This window comes from Neofelis nebulosa, chromosome 5, assembly GCF_028018385.1.
Source record: "Neofelis nebulosa isolate mNeoNeb1 chromosome 5, mNeoNeb1.pri, whole genome shotgun sequence".
Lineage (NCBI taxonomy): Eukaryota > Metazoa > Chordata > Mammalia > Carnivora > Felidae > Neofelis > Neofelis nebulosa.
The window spans coordinates 9839124-9859181 of NC_080786.1; the positions used below are offsets into that span (position 1 = coordinate 9839124).

Genomic DNA, 20058 nt, shown 5'->3' on the forward strand with positions numbered 1-20058 from the left:
CTGTATTTTTTTCCAGTTTCTCTAATGAGAGTATGAGTTTCTGATAATTTTTTCTAAAACTTAACTTTTTAGGGGCGCCTGGGTGGCCCAGTTGGTTAAGCGTCCGACTTCAGCTCAGGTCATGATCTCAGAGTTTGTGGGTTCCAGCCCTGCGTCAGGCTCTGTGGTGACAGCCTGGAGCCTGCTTCTGATTCTGTGTCTCCCTCTCTCTGCCCCTCCCCCACTCACCCTCTGTCTCTCTCTGTCTCAAAAATAAATAAGCATTAAAAAAAATTAAAATTTAAAAAAACACTTGAACTTTTTATGAGAAAGAACACCTGTCACTTGATTCTCTCCATAGAAGTACAAGGAGGATTTTGTAGTGTCACTTCCACCTGGGGTCCCAATGTGGACACGGGTTGGGATTGGTGGCCCTGCTCGCCCTTGACCCCTCTTTTCTTCTCCTGTATCTTTTCTTCCCTTCCCTATTTAATATTGACATTCATGGACACACCTTGTTTTCCAGATAGTTTCCTTCCTCTAAGTCCTCCATCTAAGATTAAATAATAATAAACCATGATGACGGTAAATAATGGTTATCCGAGTAGCAATCACAGGATGATAATACAAGTGGAGACCTTTGGTCCAGGTTGAGTAAGCAGCCGGTTTATTCTACATCCCGCATCCCTGGAGGAAGCAAACTTTCGTCCTTTTCCATCTGATGGAGCTGTCAAGCTGAGATAATCAACAGGATTGCGTGAAGGCAGCAAACAGAAAAGCGTCTTCATTTGGAAGGTACCACCAGAGAATGGCGTCAGGGCCGCCCCTGCGGCTACAGCCTGCATCCATCCAACCACCGTTCCAGAGTGTCTGAGTACTGGCAGTTCAGGGACCAGGAGGGCCTGCAGAAAGGAAAGCGTGGAGTGTACAGGCGGGGGCTCCCCAGTGTCCCAGCTCAGGATCTGCCGGTCCAACAACCCCCTGCTGGCCCACTTACAGCCCAGCCTGGCCTCTGCAGGCACATTTCCTAGGCCGTTGTGCCTCTCGAGTATGACCCTCTTGCTAACTCCAGTGCATCCTGGCACAAACGCTCGTGCTGCCTGCGCCCACAGCATACTCACGCTGCCCTCCACTTCTTCCGTAAGTCCCACACCATGAACGGGAAGCCCCTCCCCCAGCCTACAAGAGAAGTATCCTTGACTTCTCTGAAGTGAGCATCAGAGGAGTTCTGTGACTTGCCCAGGGTCAGAGGGCGAGTCCTTGATCTGAAATGGGAACCCTTGACCTTGAGCCAGGGCCTCTTTCACCTTTCCGTGCAGGTGTTTCCCCCCTCACCTTTCAAACTCCCTTTCAGCTCCTCAACCCTCAACCCAGCTCCTCAAACTCCCTTCTAGCTGGTCCTAGGCCAGCTAGACTGAGTTTTTCAAAACTTTTCTCCTGAAAAGTGATCCCTCTATTCCCAGCCCCCATGCCAGTACCCAGACCCCAGGTCCTCTGCTCCCAACCTGGAAGTTGTGGGGATCTCCAGACCAGATGCAGACCATTAGAAACCCTGTTTTGTTAGGCCATCCCTCAGCCAGGCAGGCCCCCATGAATTTTCCAGGGTAGGGGTTCCACAGTTAAAGAAAGGGCTGTGAGCCCCTGCCCCCCACAACTATAAAGCTTCGGGGGGAACACACACATACGTATTTTCAGAAATTGCAAGGCTCTACATAGCCCAGGGCAGGCACTGCAGAAGGGAATCCCATGGGCATGCAGGCCCTCGGTCTTCTCCCTTCCTGTCTGCCTCAACCCTGCAAAGCTGCTTGATCTGAGCTTTGAAAAGACATGGCTGCTTATTACTTTAATAAGAGCTCACTTTGCTGGAGTCCTGAGCAAGTGGGAAGGCCTTACTCAGCCTGGCCCAGCATATCTCTACTAAGTGCTATACAATAATGATGACTTTAGCTCATTAGTGCTTGCCCTAGAGGGCCAGCCATGCTTCTAATTAACTGGGAGAATAAAGACGGTATGAAAGATGCTTTAAACACTTGGAAGACACATTAAGGGGACTCCCACTTGAAAATACAGTCTATTAAATTAGTGAGGAAAAGGGATTAATGAATAAGTAGTATTGAGAACACTGACTAACCATTTGAAAAATATAAAGCTGGATCCCTACCTCACTAAAATAAATTCCAAGAAGACCAAAAATTAAGTATAAAAACATAAAACCATGAAAATTTTATTTTCTAATATTAATAAAAATATAGGGCTTATTTGTACCAGGCACTGTTCTATATATCATTTTATTTTTAACGTTTTTTAAAAAATTATTTATTTTTGAGAGAGAGAGAAAGCGGGGGAGAGGCAGAGAGAGTCAGGGACAGAGATACGAAGCAGGCTCCAGGCTCTGTGTTGAAAACAGAGAGCCCAATGAGGGGCTCAAACCAACGAACCATGAGATCATGACCTGAGCCGAAGTCAGACGCTTAACGGACTGAGCCACCCAGGTGCCCAGCACTGTTCTAATATAGAAGAAAACATGGCTTGATTTCTTTACAAACCTGGAGTACCACAAAACAAAATATTGAGGGATTTGGTCCTGTGAAAATGTAAAACTCCTATATGATGAATACACCATAAATGAAATCAAAATACAAATCGCAAACCTGAAACAAATAGTTCACATAGATATCATGAACGAAGTTCTAATAACCCTAATTTATAAAAGACATGTATGAAATCAATAAAAACGAAAGAAAACATTATCATCTCAAAAGAAAAACAGGCTAAGAATATGAGTAATCAGTTCAGAGAAAAATGGCCAACAAATGCATGAAAAGGTACTCAGCTTCTTTGTTTGAAAATGCCAGGCAAAATAGAATGGCTTCATTTTATAAGTGTCAATTTCCAAAAACTACACAAATCTTATTGCTCTAGGTCAATGAGCTGAGGGAACAGGCCTTCTCACGCAGTGTATCTGGGGGTGCTCCCTCTCTGAATGCCAATTTAGCAATCTCTCTACCAATGTTTATTTCTTTTGAAGTTTATTTATTTATTTATTTTGAGAGAGAGAGAGACAGAAAGAGATAGAGAGAGAGAGCTGAAGGGGCAAAGAGAGAAGGAGAGGGAGAGAATCCCACGCAGGCTCCATGCACTGTCAGCATAGAGCCCAATGTGGGGCTCAAACTCATGAACCACAAGATCATGACCCTCTGAGCCAAAATGAAAAGTCAGACGCTTAACTGACTGAGCCACCCAGGCTCCCCTCTCTACCAACATTTAAATGCACTTAGTGGTCCTAGCAAATGGAAACAATCTACCTGTTCATCAGTAAGGGACTGGCAGATAATTACCTGCAGCATCCAGAGGGCAGATACCTCTAGGTAGCACTATGCTGAGATTTGCAAGCTCTTTAATAAGTGAAAAAAAAGTTAGGTGCAGGTCAGTGTGCATGTTGGGATTTCATGTGTGTTTTAAGATATTTTTCTTATTCTCAATATTTACACATTTTTCTCTGATTTACAAGACATATTAACAGCGGTGACCCTCAGGAGGCTGCTGATAAGAGCAAGATGTTTATTTTTTGATTTTCATTTTTAAACACATATGTCTTATTTTTATTTTGAGAAATGATAAATAATAAATTTCTAAAAATTTTAATGGCTTCTAGGTAACAGCCCAAATGTGGACTTGATCTTCCAACAAACATTTAGGGAAGACTTATAATACGCCAGGCACAGAGCCAGATGCTGGAGGCAAGTAAAACAGACAAAAATCTCTGACTGAAGTTAGCACCAAAAGGCACAGAAAATGACAAAAAAGCAACAATGAAAAGCTGACCTCTGAGACTGACACACGTTCTGTTGCCAGATTCTGAACAAGGTCTCACTGCCTATAGGGCCCTGAGGTCACTATAAGAAACACTACTCAAGACTTCCGCTGGTAAGATGGGTCCGCCTGCAGTTCTGCCCCTCCTCACTCACTGACTGTTCAAAACCTTGCCCCCACAGAAGAACCGTGCAGAGAGAGTCCTTTGATTGCCTTCCACATGACCAGAGCACAGATTTCCTGGGCCAACCATCTACTCTTTGAGCAAACTGGTAAAAGCTGAAGCTTGGAATTGCACAGATCTAGAATTAGTTCCACCACTGTGGCCATGGGTAACTTGTACCTCTCGGTGCCCCCGTTTCCTCATTTCACAAGGAATAAGAATACTCACTGCACAAGGATTGTGATGTTCATATAGACATGCAAAGCCTACATACCGGCAAAGGAAAGAAATTGTAGCTATCATTAAAGGATTTCCTCTATTGTAAAATATGTTAATGATTTATTAACAACTTTTGTTAAAATTTGGGAGGACACATCAATTACAAGATAAACCCTAATAGCAAAAAATATTAAGATGCACAATCTGACACTGAAAAAATATTTACATTGTTTCTAGATCTAATGGGTGACTATAATGCCCCAAATCAATCAGGACATCAATTATGAAATATGGGACAGAGAGAAGGTGGAAAAGGCAAAAGAAGGTGGAAATTGGTGGTGAGACAGTGTCTAGTGGATAGCATAGGCCCTCCATGATAAATGGTATCGGTGGAGGTGGTGGAGGTGCATGCTGGGAATGGAGGGTTTTTACATACTCCAATGACTCAGACTAGGAGAGAGAATTAGACACACATATCAGGAAAATATCCAGGTTGGAAATTGGGCCAGGAGACTTACACACTGTTCTATAACCATTAGCCAAGTAACAGTGAGCAGAAACAAGAAAAAGCCACATGACCTGTCTATGTGGCAAATACTGAATAAGAGGGAAAATCTATCCTTATTCAAAGAAAAAAAAAAAGAAACTAACATGGTACTTATGGGAAAATAGTAGTAGAAGAAAAGGGAGCTCATCATGAAATTCAGAGGAACATTCCTCTGAGAATAATATACTACAGAATCCAGAAGTAAATTTTATATAACTGATGTCTTCAATAAGATGTCACCAGGCACAAGCTCTGGAGAAAGCCATGGAAGAGAAAGAAGAGAGATTAAAAAGGCAAGAGCTTAAAAAAAAAAAAAAAAAAAAAAGATGGATAGGCTAACACAGAACTTCAAAGATACTAGAAGTGTAATAAACAAAATTCAACACCCATTCATGATTTTAAAAACCTTTAACAAACTAGAAATGGAAAAGATGGAAAAGAACACTCAATCTGATTAAGACTATCTCAGAAATTTTAAAGAAAATAAAACAGTTAATGATAAAATATCCAATGTCTTACCTGTGAGATTGGGAATGAGACAAGGATGCCACTATCATCACTTCTACTCAACATTTACTGGAGTTTCTAGCCAATGCAATAAAGCAAGAAAAAGAAAGCAAAATGTATTGAGAGTCAAATGTGAGAGATTAAATAAAGTTTTTTAGAAAAAAAATTAAGAAGACCATCCTCATGACCTAGGAATAGGCAAATATTCCTCTAAAAAAACACAAAAATAACCATAAAAGAAAATTAATAATAAATCAGACTGCATTAAGACTAAGAATTTCATTTTATCAAGACTTTTTTAAGAAAGTGAAAAGGTAACTGACAAAATGAAAGATGTTTGCAATACTTGTATCCAACAGAAAATTTTACCCAGGGCATACAAATAATTCCCAATGAATTAATAAGAAAAAAGACAAATGTAATAGGAAAACTGACAAAACTATTGAACAGGCACTTCACATAAATGGATATCTAAATGGCCAATAAAATTTGAAAAAGTGCTCAATCTCATTAGTTGACAAGGAAACACAAGGTAAAACCCAATGCAATACCTACTACACAGTCACAAGAAAAACCTAAAAAATATCAAGCACTGATAATAACTTGGAGCCACCAAAACCTACAACAGCTGGTGACAGCGTAAATTGAATCCCTCTAGAAAACTGTTTGGCAGAATATACCAAATCTGAAAATATGCATATCTATGACTAACAATTTTATTCCTTGGTATAATCAATGGAAATCCATTTATACATTCACCAAAAGAAAAGTATAGACTGTTCATGGCAGCACTAAAAAAATGAAAACTATTCAAATGCCCACCAATGGAATAATGGATATATAAACCGATACATCCATCCATATAATAGAATACTATATAGCAACGAAAACAAACAAATTAGAACTATACACAACAATATGAACAAATATTGAGTGAAAGAAGTCGAATACAGGCCCAACCACTTGTAAATTTTGGAAGTCTTTACTAAGCAAATACATGGTTATAGAAGAAATCAGAGTTGCAGTGATTTTTGGTAACAAATATATAACTATCCGTTAATACATCTAATACAATGCCTAATATATAAAGAGTTATTTCAAACAAATATGATCTGAATTTTAAAAATAAGCAAAGGAGAGGGGCAGGGGAAAAATCACAAAAGAATATAAATATGTAACAAACATAATGGGAAAACACCCCTAATGGGATATCATAAAATGCAAAAGAAGATAAAATTATTATATACCTTTCAAATGGCAAAGATTTTATACTTGATCAGAGTTCACTAAATAGGCATCTTACTAAGCTCTTAATACTGATATTGGTACAAACTTGCTGGAGAGTCATTTTACAACATTAAGAACCTTACAAGAATTTAGATGAAAGAAATAATCAGAGATATAAACAGAGATTTATTTCAAGGATGCTCACCCTAGCCTCCTGTATAACTCTAAACAAGATTTGAGAAAGAAAAAATACATTCAACTTAAGGCAATTTGTCTGATAATTATGTCCTTCCTCCTGAGAGCTTGGGGTTGCAGAACTCAGTGGTGTTCTACCGCTTATCTTGGGGAGTAGGATCCCACTAGTTTGAGACTACAGATATGCAGAGACCAAGATTAGGCCAAGATTAGGATTAAAGATAATTGGTGGGAGCGCCTGGGTGGCTCAGTGGCTTGAGCATCCAACTCTTGGTTTCGACTTAGGTCATGGTCTCATGGTTTCATGGATTCAAGCCTCGCGTTGGGCTCCATGCTGTCAGAATGGAGCCTGCTTGGGATTCTCTGCCTCTTCTCTCTCTCTGCTCCTCTCAAATAAATAAATAAACTTAACAAAAATTTTTTAATAAAAAATATAATGGGTGATGGTCATTAATACAGACTATTAGAAAATGTACCACTTACCATGCTCCCAACCCTTCCTTATCTTTTACGATTTTCTTAACACATTCAATTGTCTTCTTCAAATCTGGATTCAGTAAAGCTGTGGAAAAAACACAGTGGAAAAATACGACTCCACAACTTGGCAGCTAAGTCAGAGTGATGTCAGGGAAGCTACAGGGTACTCATGTTTAGAGAGGCTTCCATATGATTCCAAGGATAAATCTATCCCTAGATTTTCCTCAAGACAACCCTAGGAGGTAGTAGCATGTGGTCCTCTTTTACTAAATCTATTGTTTTTTTCTTGTAATTCTTATCATAATATTTTCACTAAAAATATTTATGTATAGTGAATATACTGTGCTAAGCAATCTAAGAAGCAGCGGACACAAAATGGCGAACACAATAAATCTGTCCCTGTCCTCCTAGAGCCTGCAGTCTGATAGAGAGAGATAAAGATCAGAGATAAGTATAATACCAAAGATACCTGGCATGATGGGGGAATGCAGCTTGACGTGGGAGCTGATGAGTGGGGGCACCCCATTCAGACTTTCAGGGTCAGGGAGGGGTTATTGGGCCAAGTGACATCTAAAAGAGTAGGTAAGGTAAAGGGGTGGAAGGATCACAGAAGGAAAACTGTTCCAGGCAGAAGAAACAGCATGTGAGATGGCCTAGAGGTGCCTCTGGGGAACCAACATGACTAGGCATTCATCACCCCATTCTCTCCTTTGAATGTGGAAGCCAAGACCTCCCACCTGGGTTACTGCAATACCTTCCTTCTTGACTACACTTTGCCTCCTCCTTTCCCTAATCCAGTCTGATGGCTTTTCCTTAAAACAGTACTTCGGTGCCCCCTGGTTGCCTGTAAAACAAAACTCCACGTCCTTGGCAGAGTCCAACTTTGCCCCAACGTACCTTTCCACTGCCACCACCTTACCCTTCCATTGCCTTCCTCCATGGCCCCACCATTAGAGACCTACCAAGGGGTAGCAGGAGACAAAGCTAGTGCCCACCCTGAAAGTGGGTGCTCTACCCCTGATACCCACAGCTAGGTAATCATACACAGTTTCTCTTCCTGGACTTTATTCATGCTCATCTCCCAATCTGGATCAGCTCAACTAAACAGGACGGTCCTTAAAAGTCTGCCACTGACCACCAACCAAGCTCACTGCGCCCTCTTCCCTCTTCTGAATAAAATGCCACTTTGATGCAGCACTTACCTGTTAAATCCATACACGTGTGTATACATACCTACGTGCATACATAGGTACACATGTGCATGCATGCTTACACACACACACGTGTGTGTGCGTGCGCGCGTCCTAAACCCCAGCTGCTTTGTAAATTCTTTGAATGAAGTTGTGTTCATCACACACACCAGGCAGTTTACCAGACGCCGTGCTTAGCTCTTAATGTACACTATAGCACATTAAAAACTCAACAAAAGCCTTGTGAGGTAGGTCCTCTTATTACTACTTTACAGATAAGATAACTAAGGCTCAGCTCACATAAGTAGTAAGAGGTGGAGCCAAGATTATCTCTGCTCCTCACCCTGCTGGACAAGGATGGGATACAATTCCCTGAACTGCTCCCAGGACTTAGCACAGGGCCTAGTAGCTCTTGATGGTGCCTTGCTTCCTTGTGGCTCAAGGAAAACCTGCTGGCTTGTGGTTACAAATTCCCAAGGAGACTGTTTCCCCCTCTTTTTAGAATGTCGTTGCTTTCAGGATATTCTAGCTCATCTCTTCCAGCTGACAGTGCTGCTCTCAGTATGTCTCCAGTGTACCTCCTTGCTTTGCTCAGGCCCCATCTACACGATGACCTCAAACCTTTGCCTTAGGCCACAGGGAATCAGCTGATGTCCCCTGGGTCACCATCAGCTTCAATCTTCATTTATCTGTCTGGATTCTTGCTCCTCATTTTAGCCTTTAAGGATTTTCCTTTCTTGCCAGGCCAGCCAGGTACTATAGAAGATATTTCTTTTTTAAGTAGGTTCCATGCCCAATAAGGAGCTTGAACTCACGACCCTGAGATCAAGAGTCACATGCTCTATCAACTGAGCCAGCCAGGCATTCCAGATTTAATTTTTTACATTTTATCTAGTGGGAGGGTTTTTCAAAGATATCGACTCCACCGTATTTTCATCACAGCACTCAGTACCACGTCTATTATAGATAATTAGTTGTTTCTCTGGTCAGATTCTGGCAATCAATCAATCAATCTTCTTATGAGATATAAATCATGGGCCTATTGGGTTTCTCTTCTTGTCTTGGCTACCAGGAAGCTTAGGATGACACTGAATGACCTATCACAGTAATTATGTTCTTAATGTGTAGATTTCCCCTAGACTTTGATCACTGTGATTTTGGGCCTTGCACAGTGTTTTCCATACATTATCCCACTGAATGTTCACAGCAACCTTAAGAAGTAGTTAATGTTATCCCCACTTCACAGATGAGGAAGCTCCAGGAAGTGAATTGCACAAGCTCATGTAAGTCACTTTGTAATGGGAGTGGCTGGGAATCCCGCTGGGTTCCTGTGTGTTTCCTGCACCTTTCCCTCCTACTTTGCAATTCTGTGTCGTCTTGAATCTGGGAACTGTCTTACTTCTCTTTGGAGTCCCAAGGCCAAGCATGGGGCCCAACACCAAGCAGGTTTCTCCTGGCCCATATAAGAAGCTTTACCATGACCTCCCCACTCTGTCTCCTAAAGACCCAGCTCAGCAGCTATAGGTTCTAGAACGTTTCTCATTCATCATGGGGGAAGGAGGTTTGCTCATTAGGGAGACCCTAAGAATGCTGGGCTCTTAGAACCTCCTAAGGCAGAATAACAGCCTCAAGTTTCAGAGAGAGCTCTGGCCTGGTGCTGCACCCTATTGGTTTAGTCCTGACTCAGGAGTCACACTGCTTGGGTTTGCCTCTCAACGATACCACCTACCAGCTGTGTGGCTTTGGGCCACTAACCCTCTCTGGACCTCAGTTCCCCCATTTATAGAACGGGGATAATAATGATGCCCATGTCATGGGTGCCTTTGAGAATATTAGACGAATTCATATCCATGAAGAGCTTACTGGAGTACCTGGCGGTTTGCCAGCATTAGAATGGCAACTCCAGGAGACCTGGCACTTAGTGGGTCCTCAGTAAGTGCTAGGATGATGGAACCCTGGGCAAGTGCAACCTCTTGACTACAGGTACTTGGAACCCCTGAGAGCGGCAGCAAAGCTCCCTTTGTAAGAGCCTACTCCTGTATCCTCCCAGCGACCACTTCTGCCTGTCCAAGCGGCAGCGACCATTCCCCTTGAAGTAGAGTGTTGTGCCCAGGTGTGGGCAAAATGAAGCCCCCACAGAGCCCTCTGCTCCAACCCTTCAGGCCCAGAGGCTCTGATGCTCGCAGCCTCTCCCCCCCCTCCTCTCAACATTCTGACACCTTCTCTGCTAATCCGAATGGGCATCTGCATTCCTCTTTGGACAGCCCAGCCTCCCCTCTCCGCAGCCCTTTCACCGCACTCAGCCTCCCAGGCCCCGCCCCTACCAGCCCCGCCTCCTCCCTGCTCCAAGCCTGCAAACTCTGGCCACCCTGAAGGCAGGCCTCAGGAGCTCTGTGCGGCAGCCCCCGGTGCCCCGGTGTGGAATGGAGGGAGGTGACCTACCAGAGCAGGATATGTGGCAGCGGTTCTTGCCCGTGTCGCACCAGTCACGGTTGGGGATCTGAAAGAGGCCGTAGCCAGTGTAGTCACGTTGGAGGTTCTCGTAGACCGCCGTGGGGTTGAACTTGCTCTCAAAATAAGCCAGGCACACCCCTAAGATGGAACAGGAGTTGGGTGGCTAGGGGGAAGGCGAATTGGGGATGCCTAGATGCCTAGGCAGAGGCCAGAGGAAAAGGAGGTGAGGAGAGAAGGGGCTTAGAGGGACCTACTCACAGTTTGCAAGGCTGTAGCCCTCGAAATGATCCAGGCCTCCATCTTTGAGCTTCTTAGCCACCACGCAGCGCCCCATGATAGCAGCGCCACTTGGAACCACTAGGTAGCCAAGGAGGGAAAGGACCGAGGATGCCTTCATTTCTCAGGTTCCTGGCAGTTCAGGGCAATAGTGGCCAGGTGAGCCTGGTTTCTCTAAAGGAAAAGAAGGGTGGGGGTCTGCGATTCAGTGTGTTCAGATAAAGGGGAGTCTCCCCTGGCTTAACCATGATACTTCTTCCCACCCTAATCCTCTGCTTTGTGTCACTGCAAATCTGGGACGCCCGAAACCCTGCCTCTCCTCCTCTGCTTGACGCCCTATTTCCTAAGGAAATTGGTCTTGTGAAGGTCACACCCTCACATTCTTTCCCTCCAGCAAAACCCAAAGGCATCAAATCCTCTCTTCCCCTTTATTATGCAGGTAGAACTTGTTCATTAGGTACAAGTTGGAAAACAGGAAGAGAAGGAAAAACTTCAATGTGGTCCCACTACTCAAGCATTATTATTACGTTGAATTATTTCCACCACTGCATTTTATCCTAGAATATATTCAGAGTTGTGGTCTCACCCTTTCCACAGTTTGTCCCCAGACTGTCTACAAATCAAACTCTGCTGAGCTTTTCTCCAGCTGTCCACACAAGGAGACAAACCCCGGTCCAGCCCAGACCTGCCACATAGCAGGGGTGTCATCACTGACAAAAGCAGGCAAGTCCCTGAGCCTCACAATGCCTGTGCTTTCTCATCTGTGAGAACGGGGGTCATGTGTGGGGTGCTCAGAGAATTGACTCCTGAGTTTCTCCTTCTCCATTTCTGTTGTCACCACCTAAACCCCCTCATCACCATCCCCTCAACCACCCTCATCACCGAACCTTAACCACCACCCCCCCAACCGATCACCATTCCCTGAACCTCCTTCTGTACCTTCACCTAAACCCCCCTCATCACTGCAAGCTGAATGGTAACCCAGCCTCTTGGTCTCCACTCCTCCCAACTCTTCTAGATGGTGTTCTTTCCCTAAATTTATTTATTTATTTTGAGAGAGAGAGAGAGAGAAAAGCAGAGAGATTAAATCTCAAGCAGGCTCCGCATTGTCATCAGGAAGCCCAACTAGGGGCTCGAACCCACAAACTGAGAGATCATGATCTGAGCCAAACTCAAGAGTCGGAGGCCGCTTAGCTGGCAGTCACCCAAGCACCCCAAGGTGGTGGTTTCTAACATGAGTGACGAATGTCCCCAAAGCATATACAAAATGTTACTCTTCGAATGCTTCTATCTATTTCCCTAGTCCTTATCAGAGCAAACCCACCCTTGGCTTTCTAAGTCCTCCATAATCTGGCCTTACCCTGCCCTGCCTCCATCAGGAGGAATCACTCAGTCAACTCTGAATTCCCATGTTGCTCCTTCTCTGTTCTCTGCACGTCCCTACCCCACTCCCCACTACCCATGCCCCTTTCCTTAGCGTCTCCATGCATGGCTCTTCCCAATCCACAGGGCCCTACCATGCCCTTCCCCACCCAAACATTTCTCCATCTTCAGGTGTCCACTACAGGTGCCACCTCCTTGAAGCCTGATGCAATCCTGCATAAACGTTCCCCCTCTAAGCCCCTACTGCCTTCAGAATCACCTCCAGAACCTAGCAGGTGATTGTCCTGTTCTGTGCTACGTCCTATCCCTCAGACTAGAATGTGCAATTGGAAATTACAACATAACTTCTACCTGGCATGCCCTACAGCCCCAACACTGCGTAAATATATGTTAATTAGGCAACTAATTGCATCCACCTGTCTGTTATCATTCACAGGTGTGTGCCTGTTCTCCAGCCTACATTTACTTGTACAAGGGGTTCTTGACCTTGGCACTTGGGCTGGAAAATCCTTTTTCCTGGGGGCTGGTCTATGCATTGGAGTTTATTTGGGAGCACACCTGTCTCCAGGTGTCAGAAGCTCCTCCCCTTCGGTTGTGACAAACAAAAAATGTCTGCACACACTGCCAAACGTCTCCTGGTGGACAAAACTGTCCTCTGTCGAGAACTAATGATGCAAATGTCTAACTTGGGAAAAAGTTAGAAATAAACGAGTATAGTCCTGAATTAGAAGAATTTCACTTTTAAACATTTGTTTAAACTCTCAACTCATATGATTAGTTACAGACATCACTATTATACAGCATACCCTATTGAGGAGGGCCTGGCATTTAAAGTGCTCGGACTTGGGAATCAGATTGCCTGGGTTCATATTCTGACTTTACCCTGTAATAGCTGGGATTTTAGGAATCCCAGGAATAATGGAAGACAGTTACTCAGCCTCTCTGTACCTCATCTAAATAATGATAAAAAAATAATGCTTACCTAATTGTGTTGATTTAAAAGGTGAAAGAGTTAAATATGCAAAGTATTCAATCCCCAGAAGACACCTGTCTTTCTGAACTGTGGTCATACTCCTTGCCCTTAGCTTAATAACCAAATTCCAATGCATATTGGAAGAGAAGTCCATGTTTACATTTTCCAGCAGAGCAAAGGATATTTTCAGCGAAGGACATCCGTCTCACAGACAGACATAAAAGGCATACTTAGTCCTCCCTCCTTCCTTCTTCCCTTGCAGTGAATTCACTGGGAGTCCCGTCTCCTGTTCTACCAAAGCCTATCCACCTCTCACCATCTCCTCTGCCTCATGGCAGTTCAGAAATCACCATCAACTCTGACTTCTATAGAGGTTCCAAGATATACTCTGAAACCCTACAATCCTCTCCTGTTCCCCTATCCCTATTATCCACACAACAGCTAGAAAGTCCTCTCTAAAAACATATATCCAGGGGCACCTGGGTGGCTCAGTTGGTTAAGGGTCTGGCTTCAGCTCAGGTTATGATCTCACGGTTCATGAGTTCAAGCCCCACATCGGGCTCTGTGCTGACAGCCCAGAGCCTGAATTCTGCTATGAATTCTGTGTCTCCCTCTCCTCTGCCCTTCCCCCATTCATACTCTCTCTCTCTCAAAACTGAATAAACATTTAAAAAAAAATTTTTTAAACATATATCCAGTCACATCACTCACCTCCTGTGGGTTCCCCTGGCACTTTAAATGAAATCCCAACTCCTCAACCCAGCCAACAAGACCCTTCCTGCTCTAGCCCCTGAGTACCTCTCTAGTCTGATTTCACACCTCTCCCCCCACCACACTCACCTTGCATATCTCTTTTCCTTAAACATGCCAATCTTATTCCCACCACGGGTTCTTTGCATCTGCTGTTTTTTTTTTTTTAAGTTTATTTATTTTAAGAGAGCAGGAGAAGGGCAGAGAGAGAGAGAGAGGGAGAGAGAGAGAATTCCAAGCAGACAAGCACAGAGCCCACAGCAGGTCCCAATCCCACAAACCACGAGATCATGGCCGGAGCCAAAATCAAGAGTCAGACGCTTAACCAACTGAGCCACCCAGTCACCCCTTCGTCTGCTGTTTCTTCTGGCTGGAACAGGACTCCCCCAACCACCACAGAGCCTGCTCTTTGTGGTCATGGTCTCAGCTCAAAAATGATCTCAATATCTCCTCTGATCACTGCTCCATCACAGAAAATCATTTCTATTTTCTTCATAATATAAGTCAATTTCAGAAATTACCTTGTTCATTTATTTTTTCCTCTATCTCTCACACAAGAGAGTAAGCACCAGGAATGCAGAAACCTGGTCTGTTTTGTTCTCTGCTTTGTCCCCAGAGGGGCGGGGGGTGGGGGTGGGGGGAAGTTAGAGAGGGAGGGAACCAAACCATAAAAGACTCTTAAAAACTGAGAGTAGGGGCACCTGGGAGGCTCAGTTGGTTGAGCGTCCAACTTCGGCTCAGGTCATGATCTCACGGTCCGTGAGTTCGAGCCCCATGTCGGGCTCTGTGCTGACAGCTCGGAGCCTGGAGCCTGCTTCGAGTCTGTGTCTCCCTCTCTCTGACCCTCCCCCATTCATGCACTGTCTCTCTCTGTCTCAAAAATAAATAAAAACATTAAAAAATTAAAAAACAAAACAAAACCAAAAACTGAGAGTACACTGACAGTTGATGGGGGGTGGGAGGGAGGGGAAAGTAGGTGATGGGCATTGAGGAGGGCACCTGTTGGGATGAGCACTAGGTGTTGTATGGAAGCCAATTTGACAATAAATTTCACATATTAAAAAAAAGAACTTAGAACAGAGCCTAGTATATAGTAGGTGCTCTGAATCTCTGTTGAATGAATGAATGAATGAATGCCAACCCTTCCCAACAGAATTGTCGTCATATAAGCAATAAGTGGATTTTCTGAGTGTCTCTTGCACCTGGGTATCATCATAACTGTCCTGGTTCCTGCCCATCCTATACCAGCTTACCAGTTCACCAGTCCTTCTGCAGGCCTTGGTGCCTCCTCACGGGAGGGGAGAAGCAGCCACTGTGGCAGCTTTGACCTTTACTGCAGAAAAGTTGCTCTACCTGCACTCGGTTCCCTGGGCTTTTCAGATTCCACTTCCTTGATAACCCGCTTACCTCCACCCAAGAGCTTCTAAACCCAAGTGCTTCTCCATAGTGTGCTCTTCTAGAATCTTTTCTATGACATCAGTAGCTATGCACCAGAATATTCTGAAGCAGGGAGGGGTCTGTCACCAACACGGTGTATTAGTTTTCTATTGTTGCTGTACCAAGCTACGTCAAACTTAGCAGCTTAAGCTATACAAATTTATTATCTTAAAGTTCTATAGAGGAGAACCCATTCCATTGCTCATTCAGGTTGTCGGCAGAATAAAGATCCTTGTAGCTGTAGGACCAAGACCCCGTTTCCTTGCTGGCTGTCAGCTGAGGGCCATTCCCAGCTTCTAGGGGCCATCTGCATGACTTGACTCTACCTCCCTTCCCCTATCTTCAAAACCAGCAATGATGGATCAAAACCCTCTCATGCTTTGACTCCTTCCTTCCTCTTCTTATGTTGTTGTATCTCTGACTCACATTTCTTTTAATTTTTTTTAATGTTTATTTATTTTTGAAAGAGAGAGAGAACAAGAGGGCAAGCAGGGAAGGGGCGGGGCAGGGACAGAGAATCTGAAGCAGGTTCCAGGCTCTGAGCTGTCAGCATAGAGCCCGATGCAGGGCTCAAACCCGTGAACCACAAGATCATGACCTGAGCCAAAGTCTGATGCTTAACCAACTGAACCACCCAGCTGTCCCTCGGACTCACCTTTCTGCCTCTTCTCTTACTTATAAAGACTCATGTGATTAGACTGGCTCACCCAGACATCCAAGATAACCTACACATCTCAGGGTTCTTTACCTTAATCACATCTGTAAAGTCCTTGCCATGTAATTAACATGTTCAGAGGTTTCAGGTGTAAGGGAGTGGATATCTGTAGAGGACCATTATTCTGCCTATCATAGTATTCTTCCAGGCCTCCACAAAACTGCCTTCTAGTAGGGAGCAGTGGGAGAAGCCATTATTTTGCTCATCTACTCACTATGGGGTCATGGTCAAGGACATCCTCTCTGGAAGCTGGGCAACCTCATTTGTGAGATAAGGGCACCAGATTGGGTTATCTTAAAAATCCCTTCTAGCTCCAAAGAGTCAAAACATGCTGAAATGATTGAGGATAATGCTAGCCTTTTGAAAACACTGAAGTTCTTATGGCTGACTCAGTTATGACTGGTAATTAGTTGATTAATTAAAAGTGATAAAATAGAGAATCATAAAAGAAATAGGCCATAAACACCAAGACTTAAACTCATAAATCCACATTGGCTCAATAATCTTTAGTGATGGCCATTTCTTAGATATGAGTTATGGACTGGAACACTGCTTAAGATTTTTGTGTAAATCATACTGTACCATATTCCATTTCTAACTTCTATAACTTTAAAGTAAATCAAAAGCTTGAAAACATAAAAGCAAAGAAAGAATTTAAAGACATAAAGCAAAGCAATGTCACCTGGATTTCCCTTCTAGATTTTCAAGATTTTTCCTAAACTTTCTTAGTTATATTACCCAAAATTATCCTTTTAGTAGAATGATTTGCCTTTCTCAAGTCTTTCAAAGCACTAATCTTGAAGTTTAGATAATTAACTTAAGCTGGAATGACCAATTTGTCCTGGATTGGTTGGACACAGCCTTATACTCACATAATTGACAGATCAGTACTAATGGCATATCTCTATTTCCTTTTAACTCTTCAACTTAATTTGCAAAAGCCACCACTACTACTCATCAGTAGAGTATTTTGCAACTTTATGTACTTTTCAGCAGTTTTTCAAACGTAATCTTGAATTCTTATGCTTTCCAGAAAATCTGTAGTCAAGAGAGATTATGTCTCTTCTCCCAGAGTTGGGAGAGGGGAGCAGAGGTCTTTTAGAGCGAGACTAGTAATAGCCCTCCTCTCCCTCCTCCACGCTTTCACTGCTGTTTGACCAGAGCTCCATTCCTGTGCAAGACTTTAGTGCATTTACTAGAGTGCCTTGGAAGACATAAAGCATCTTCCATTATTATTATTGGGGTTAGTGCAAAGATTTCATGGAACAGTTTAGGGCAGGGCCTGGCAAACTACAACTCACAGACCAAACCTGGCCAGCAGACTATTCTCATAAATAGTTTTGTTGGAAAACAGCCACCCCCAATCATTCATGTATTTGGTTAAAATGAGGAACTATTGGAAACAACTTATATTTTCATCAATAGAGGTGGATTACACAAGTTACGAAGTGATTTCATTCAGTGGAATTCTTTGCAGCCTTGGAATCAAGCAGGCAACTCTCCACATACTAATATGGGAAGATACTTATGAAATAATGTTAAATGAGAAGGAGTCTCAAATCAGTATCTCAGAGTGCAAAACGAAGTAATATTAATGTATATTTGCTTGTTCTATATATGGAAAGATGTGCAAGAAATTTATTACATTTGACCACTATTTCTTTTAAATTTTTTTTAATGTTTATTTATTTTTGAGACAGAGAGAGACAGAGCATGAATGGGGGAGGGTCAGAGAGAGAGGGAGACACAGAATCTGAAGCAGGCTCCAGGCTCTGAGCTGTCAGCACAGAGCCCGACGCGGGGCTCGAACTGACCTGAGCCGAAGTCGGACGCTTAACCGACTGAGCCACCCAGGTGCCCTATTTGACCATTATTTCCAAACAAGTCAATAAATTACCTATTAAAAATAAACAAAATATTTAAAAGGTTTTAAAGGCAGAGAAGAAAGTAGACTGAATAATTGCTCTCATGCAGGGAGCTTCACACACTCATACACACACACAAACATGCCCTACCAAACACGTTTTGAGCAACTTGGTCACATGAATGGAATTAGAACTTTCTAGAACTGATTTGTTTTAAAAATGAGGGAAAAGGGCTTACACCTGTTCAACTAACAAATTGACCTGCCAAGTTAGACAACGACTATAGCCAGACACTGTTCCCCTACCCTATCAGACCAAAGCATCCTACTCCCCAGTCTTTCCTTATTCATTCAATCATTAGAAGAACAGTTATTAAGCACAGACTATGTACTGGCTCTAGGGTAGGCTCAGTGAGGAACCAGACACATTCTCTGCTCTTAAACTTGAAGGAATTGGGGCGCCTGGGTGGCGCAGTCGGTTAAGCGGCCGACTTCAGCCAGGTCACGATCTCGCGGTCCGTGAGTTCGAGCCCCGTGTCGGGCTCTGTGCTGACAGCTCGGAGCCTGGAGCCTGTTTCCGATTCTGTGTCTCCCTCTCTCTCTGCCCCTCCCCCGTTCATGCTTTGTCTCTCTCTGTCCCAAAAATAAATAAAAAAAAAAAAAAAAAAAAAAAACTTGAAGGAACTGCCAGGATAGTGGGAGGACATACATGAAAATTAAAATGTAGTGAGCTGAGAAGTGAGAGCTTAGTGCACACAGAAGATGGACTGAACCAGCTTCAAGGCAGCCCAAACTGTAATATTAAGGGATGAGATTCTGCCACTTGTTTTGGGATAAACTTACATCTCTTGGCAACAAGTCTGCCTCTGTTATTCCCAAGAGTGCTCCCAACTTCTGTAAGGTGGATTCATACTTTGCCTCCAAAGTGTGAACACACTCAATTTTCTACCTGGACACACCCATCCCTCACTCACCCATCGTCTGCAGATGGCTGCATCCATGGCTCCAGAGTGGAGCACATGACCAGGCCTAAGCCATTCAGCATATCACATTCTTTTGGGCATAGCGATTGGTTCAGGAATGATTAAGTGACCTAAGCTGCACCAATCATAGAGAAGATTAAGATTTTGATTTAAAACCTCTAGAAAAGAGGTGTACCCCAGTGTCTGTGAATCTTCCAGGGGAAGAGGGGAACTTCTGAAATGATTGCATCACCATAAGGGTTGATCTGGCCACCATAAGGAGCCAGAGAATGAAGCCAACTCCACAGCCAGCAGAGCCAAGAGACAAAGATAAACTAAGTCCTGGTGACGTTGTTTGAATTCTGGATCAGGCTGTACCTGAAGCCAGTCTACCTCAGGACTTTTCCATTCCTCTTGGTTTCATCCAATTTGAGTTGTGTGTTGAGTAGCCCTGACCCACTCATTCTTTGAGAAAAGCTCAGGGCTCTCCAGCTTGGCAGGTTGCAGAGCCCATCAGAACTATCCCTTCCTTCCTGAATTCTCTCATGAGAGACAAGGACTTTCTCTGTGTTTATCTTTATGTAAAAATTCATTGTTCTGTGTGTCAGTAATTGGATTTCATTCCTCTTTCAGCTGACATTTAGGGAATTCACAATACCCTTGGTTGCCTTTTTAAAAAACAACTTTAGGGGCGCCTGGGTGGCTCAGTTGGTTGACCGTCCGACTTTGGCTCAGGTCATGATCTCACAGTTTGTGGGTTTGAGCCCCACATCGGGCTCTGTGCTGACAGCTCAGGGCCTGGAGCCTGCTTCAGATTCTGTGTTTCTCTCTCTCTCTGCTCCTCCCCTGCTCACACTCTGTCTCTCTCTCTCAAAAATAAAGATTTAAAAAAAAAAACAACTTTATTGGGGCACCTGGATGGTGTAA

At 43.7% G+C, this 20058-nt stretch overlaps 1 protein-coding gene across 4 annotated transcripts; it reads right to left on the bottom strand.

The window, feature by feature from the left end:
* Nucleotides 1–629: 629 nt before the first annotated feature.
* Nucleotides 630–15637, bottom strand: LYZL4 (lysozyme like 4). Of its 4 annotated transcripts, none has more exons than XM_058729547.1 (5): nucleotides 15561–15637; nucleotides 11030–11221; nucleotides 10760–10909; nucleotides 7134–7212; nucleotides 630–881 (listed from the first exon to the last, which is right to left on the bottom strand). In XM_058729547.1, exons 2-5 carry the CDS (start codon nucleotides 11166–11168, stop codon nucleotides 812–814), a joined length of 438 nt encoding a protein of 145 aa, XP_058585530.1. In that variant the 5' UTR covers nucleotides 11169–11221; nucleotides 15561–15637; the 3' UTR covers nucleotides 630–811. The 4 variants fall into 4 exon arrangements, with proteins under 4 accessions (XP_058585530.1, XP_058585529.1, XP_058585528.1 ...); XM_058729546.1 differs by having other exon boundaries at nucleotides 15507–15604; XM_058729545.1 differs by having other exon boundaries at nucleotides 15407–15604.
* Between the last annotated feature and the right edge of the window lie 4421 nt (nucleotides 15638–20058).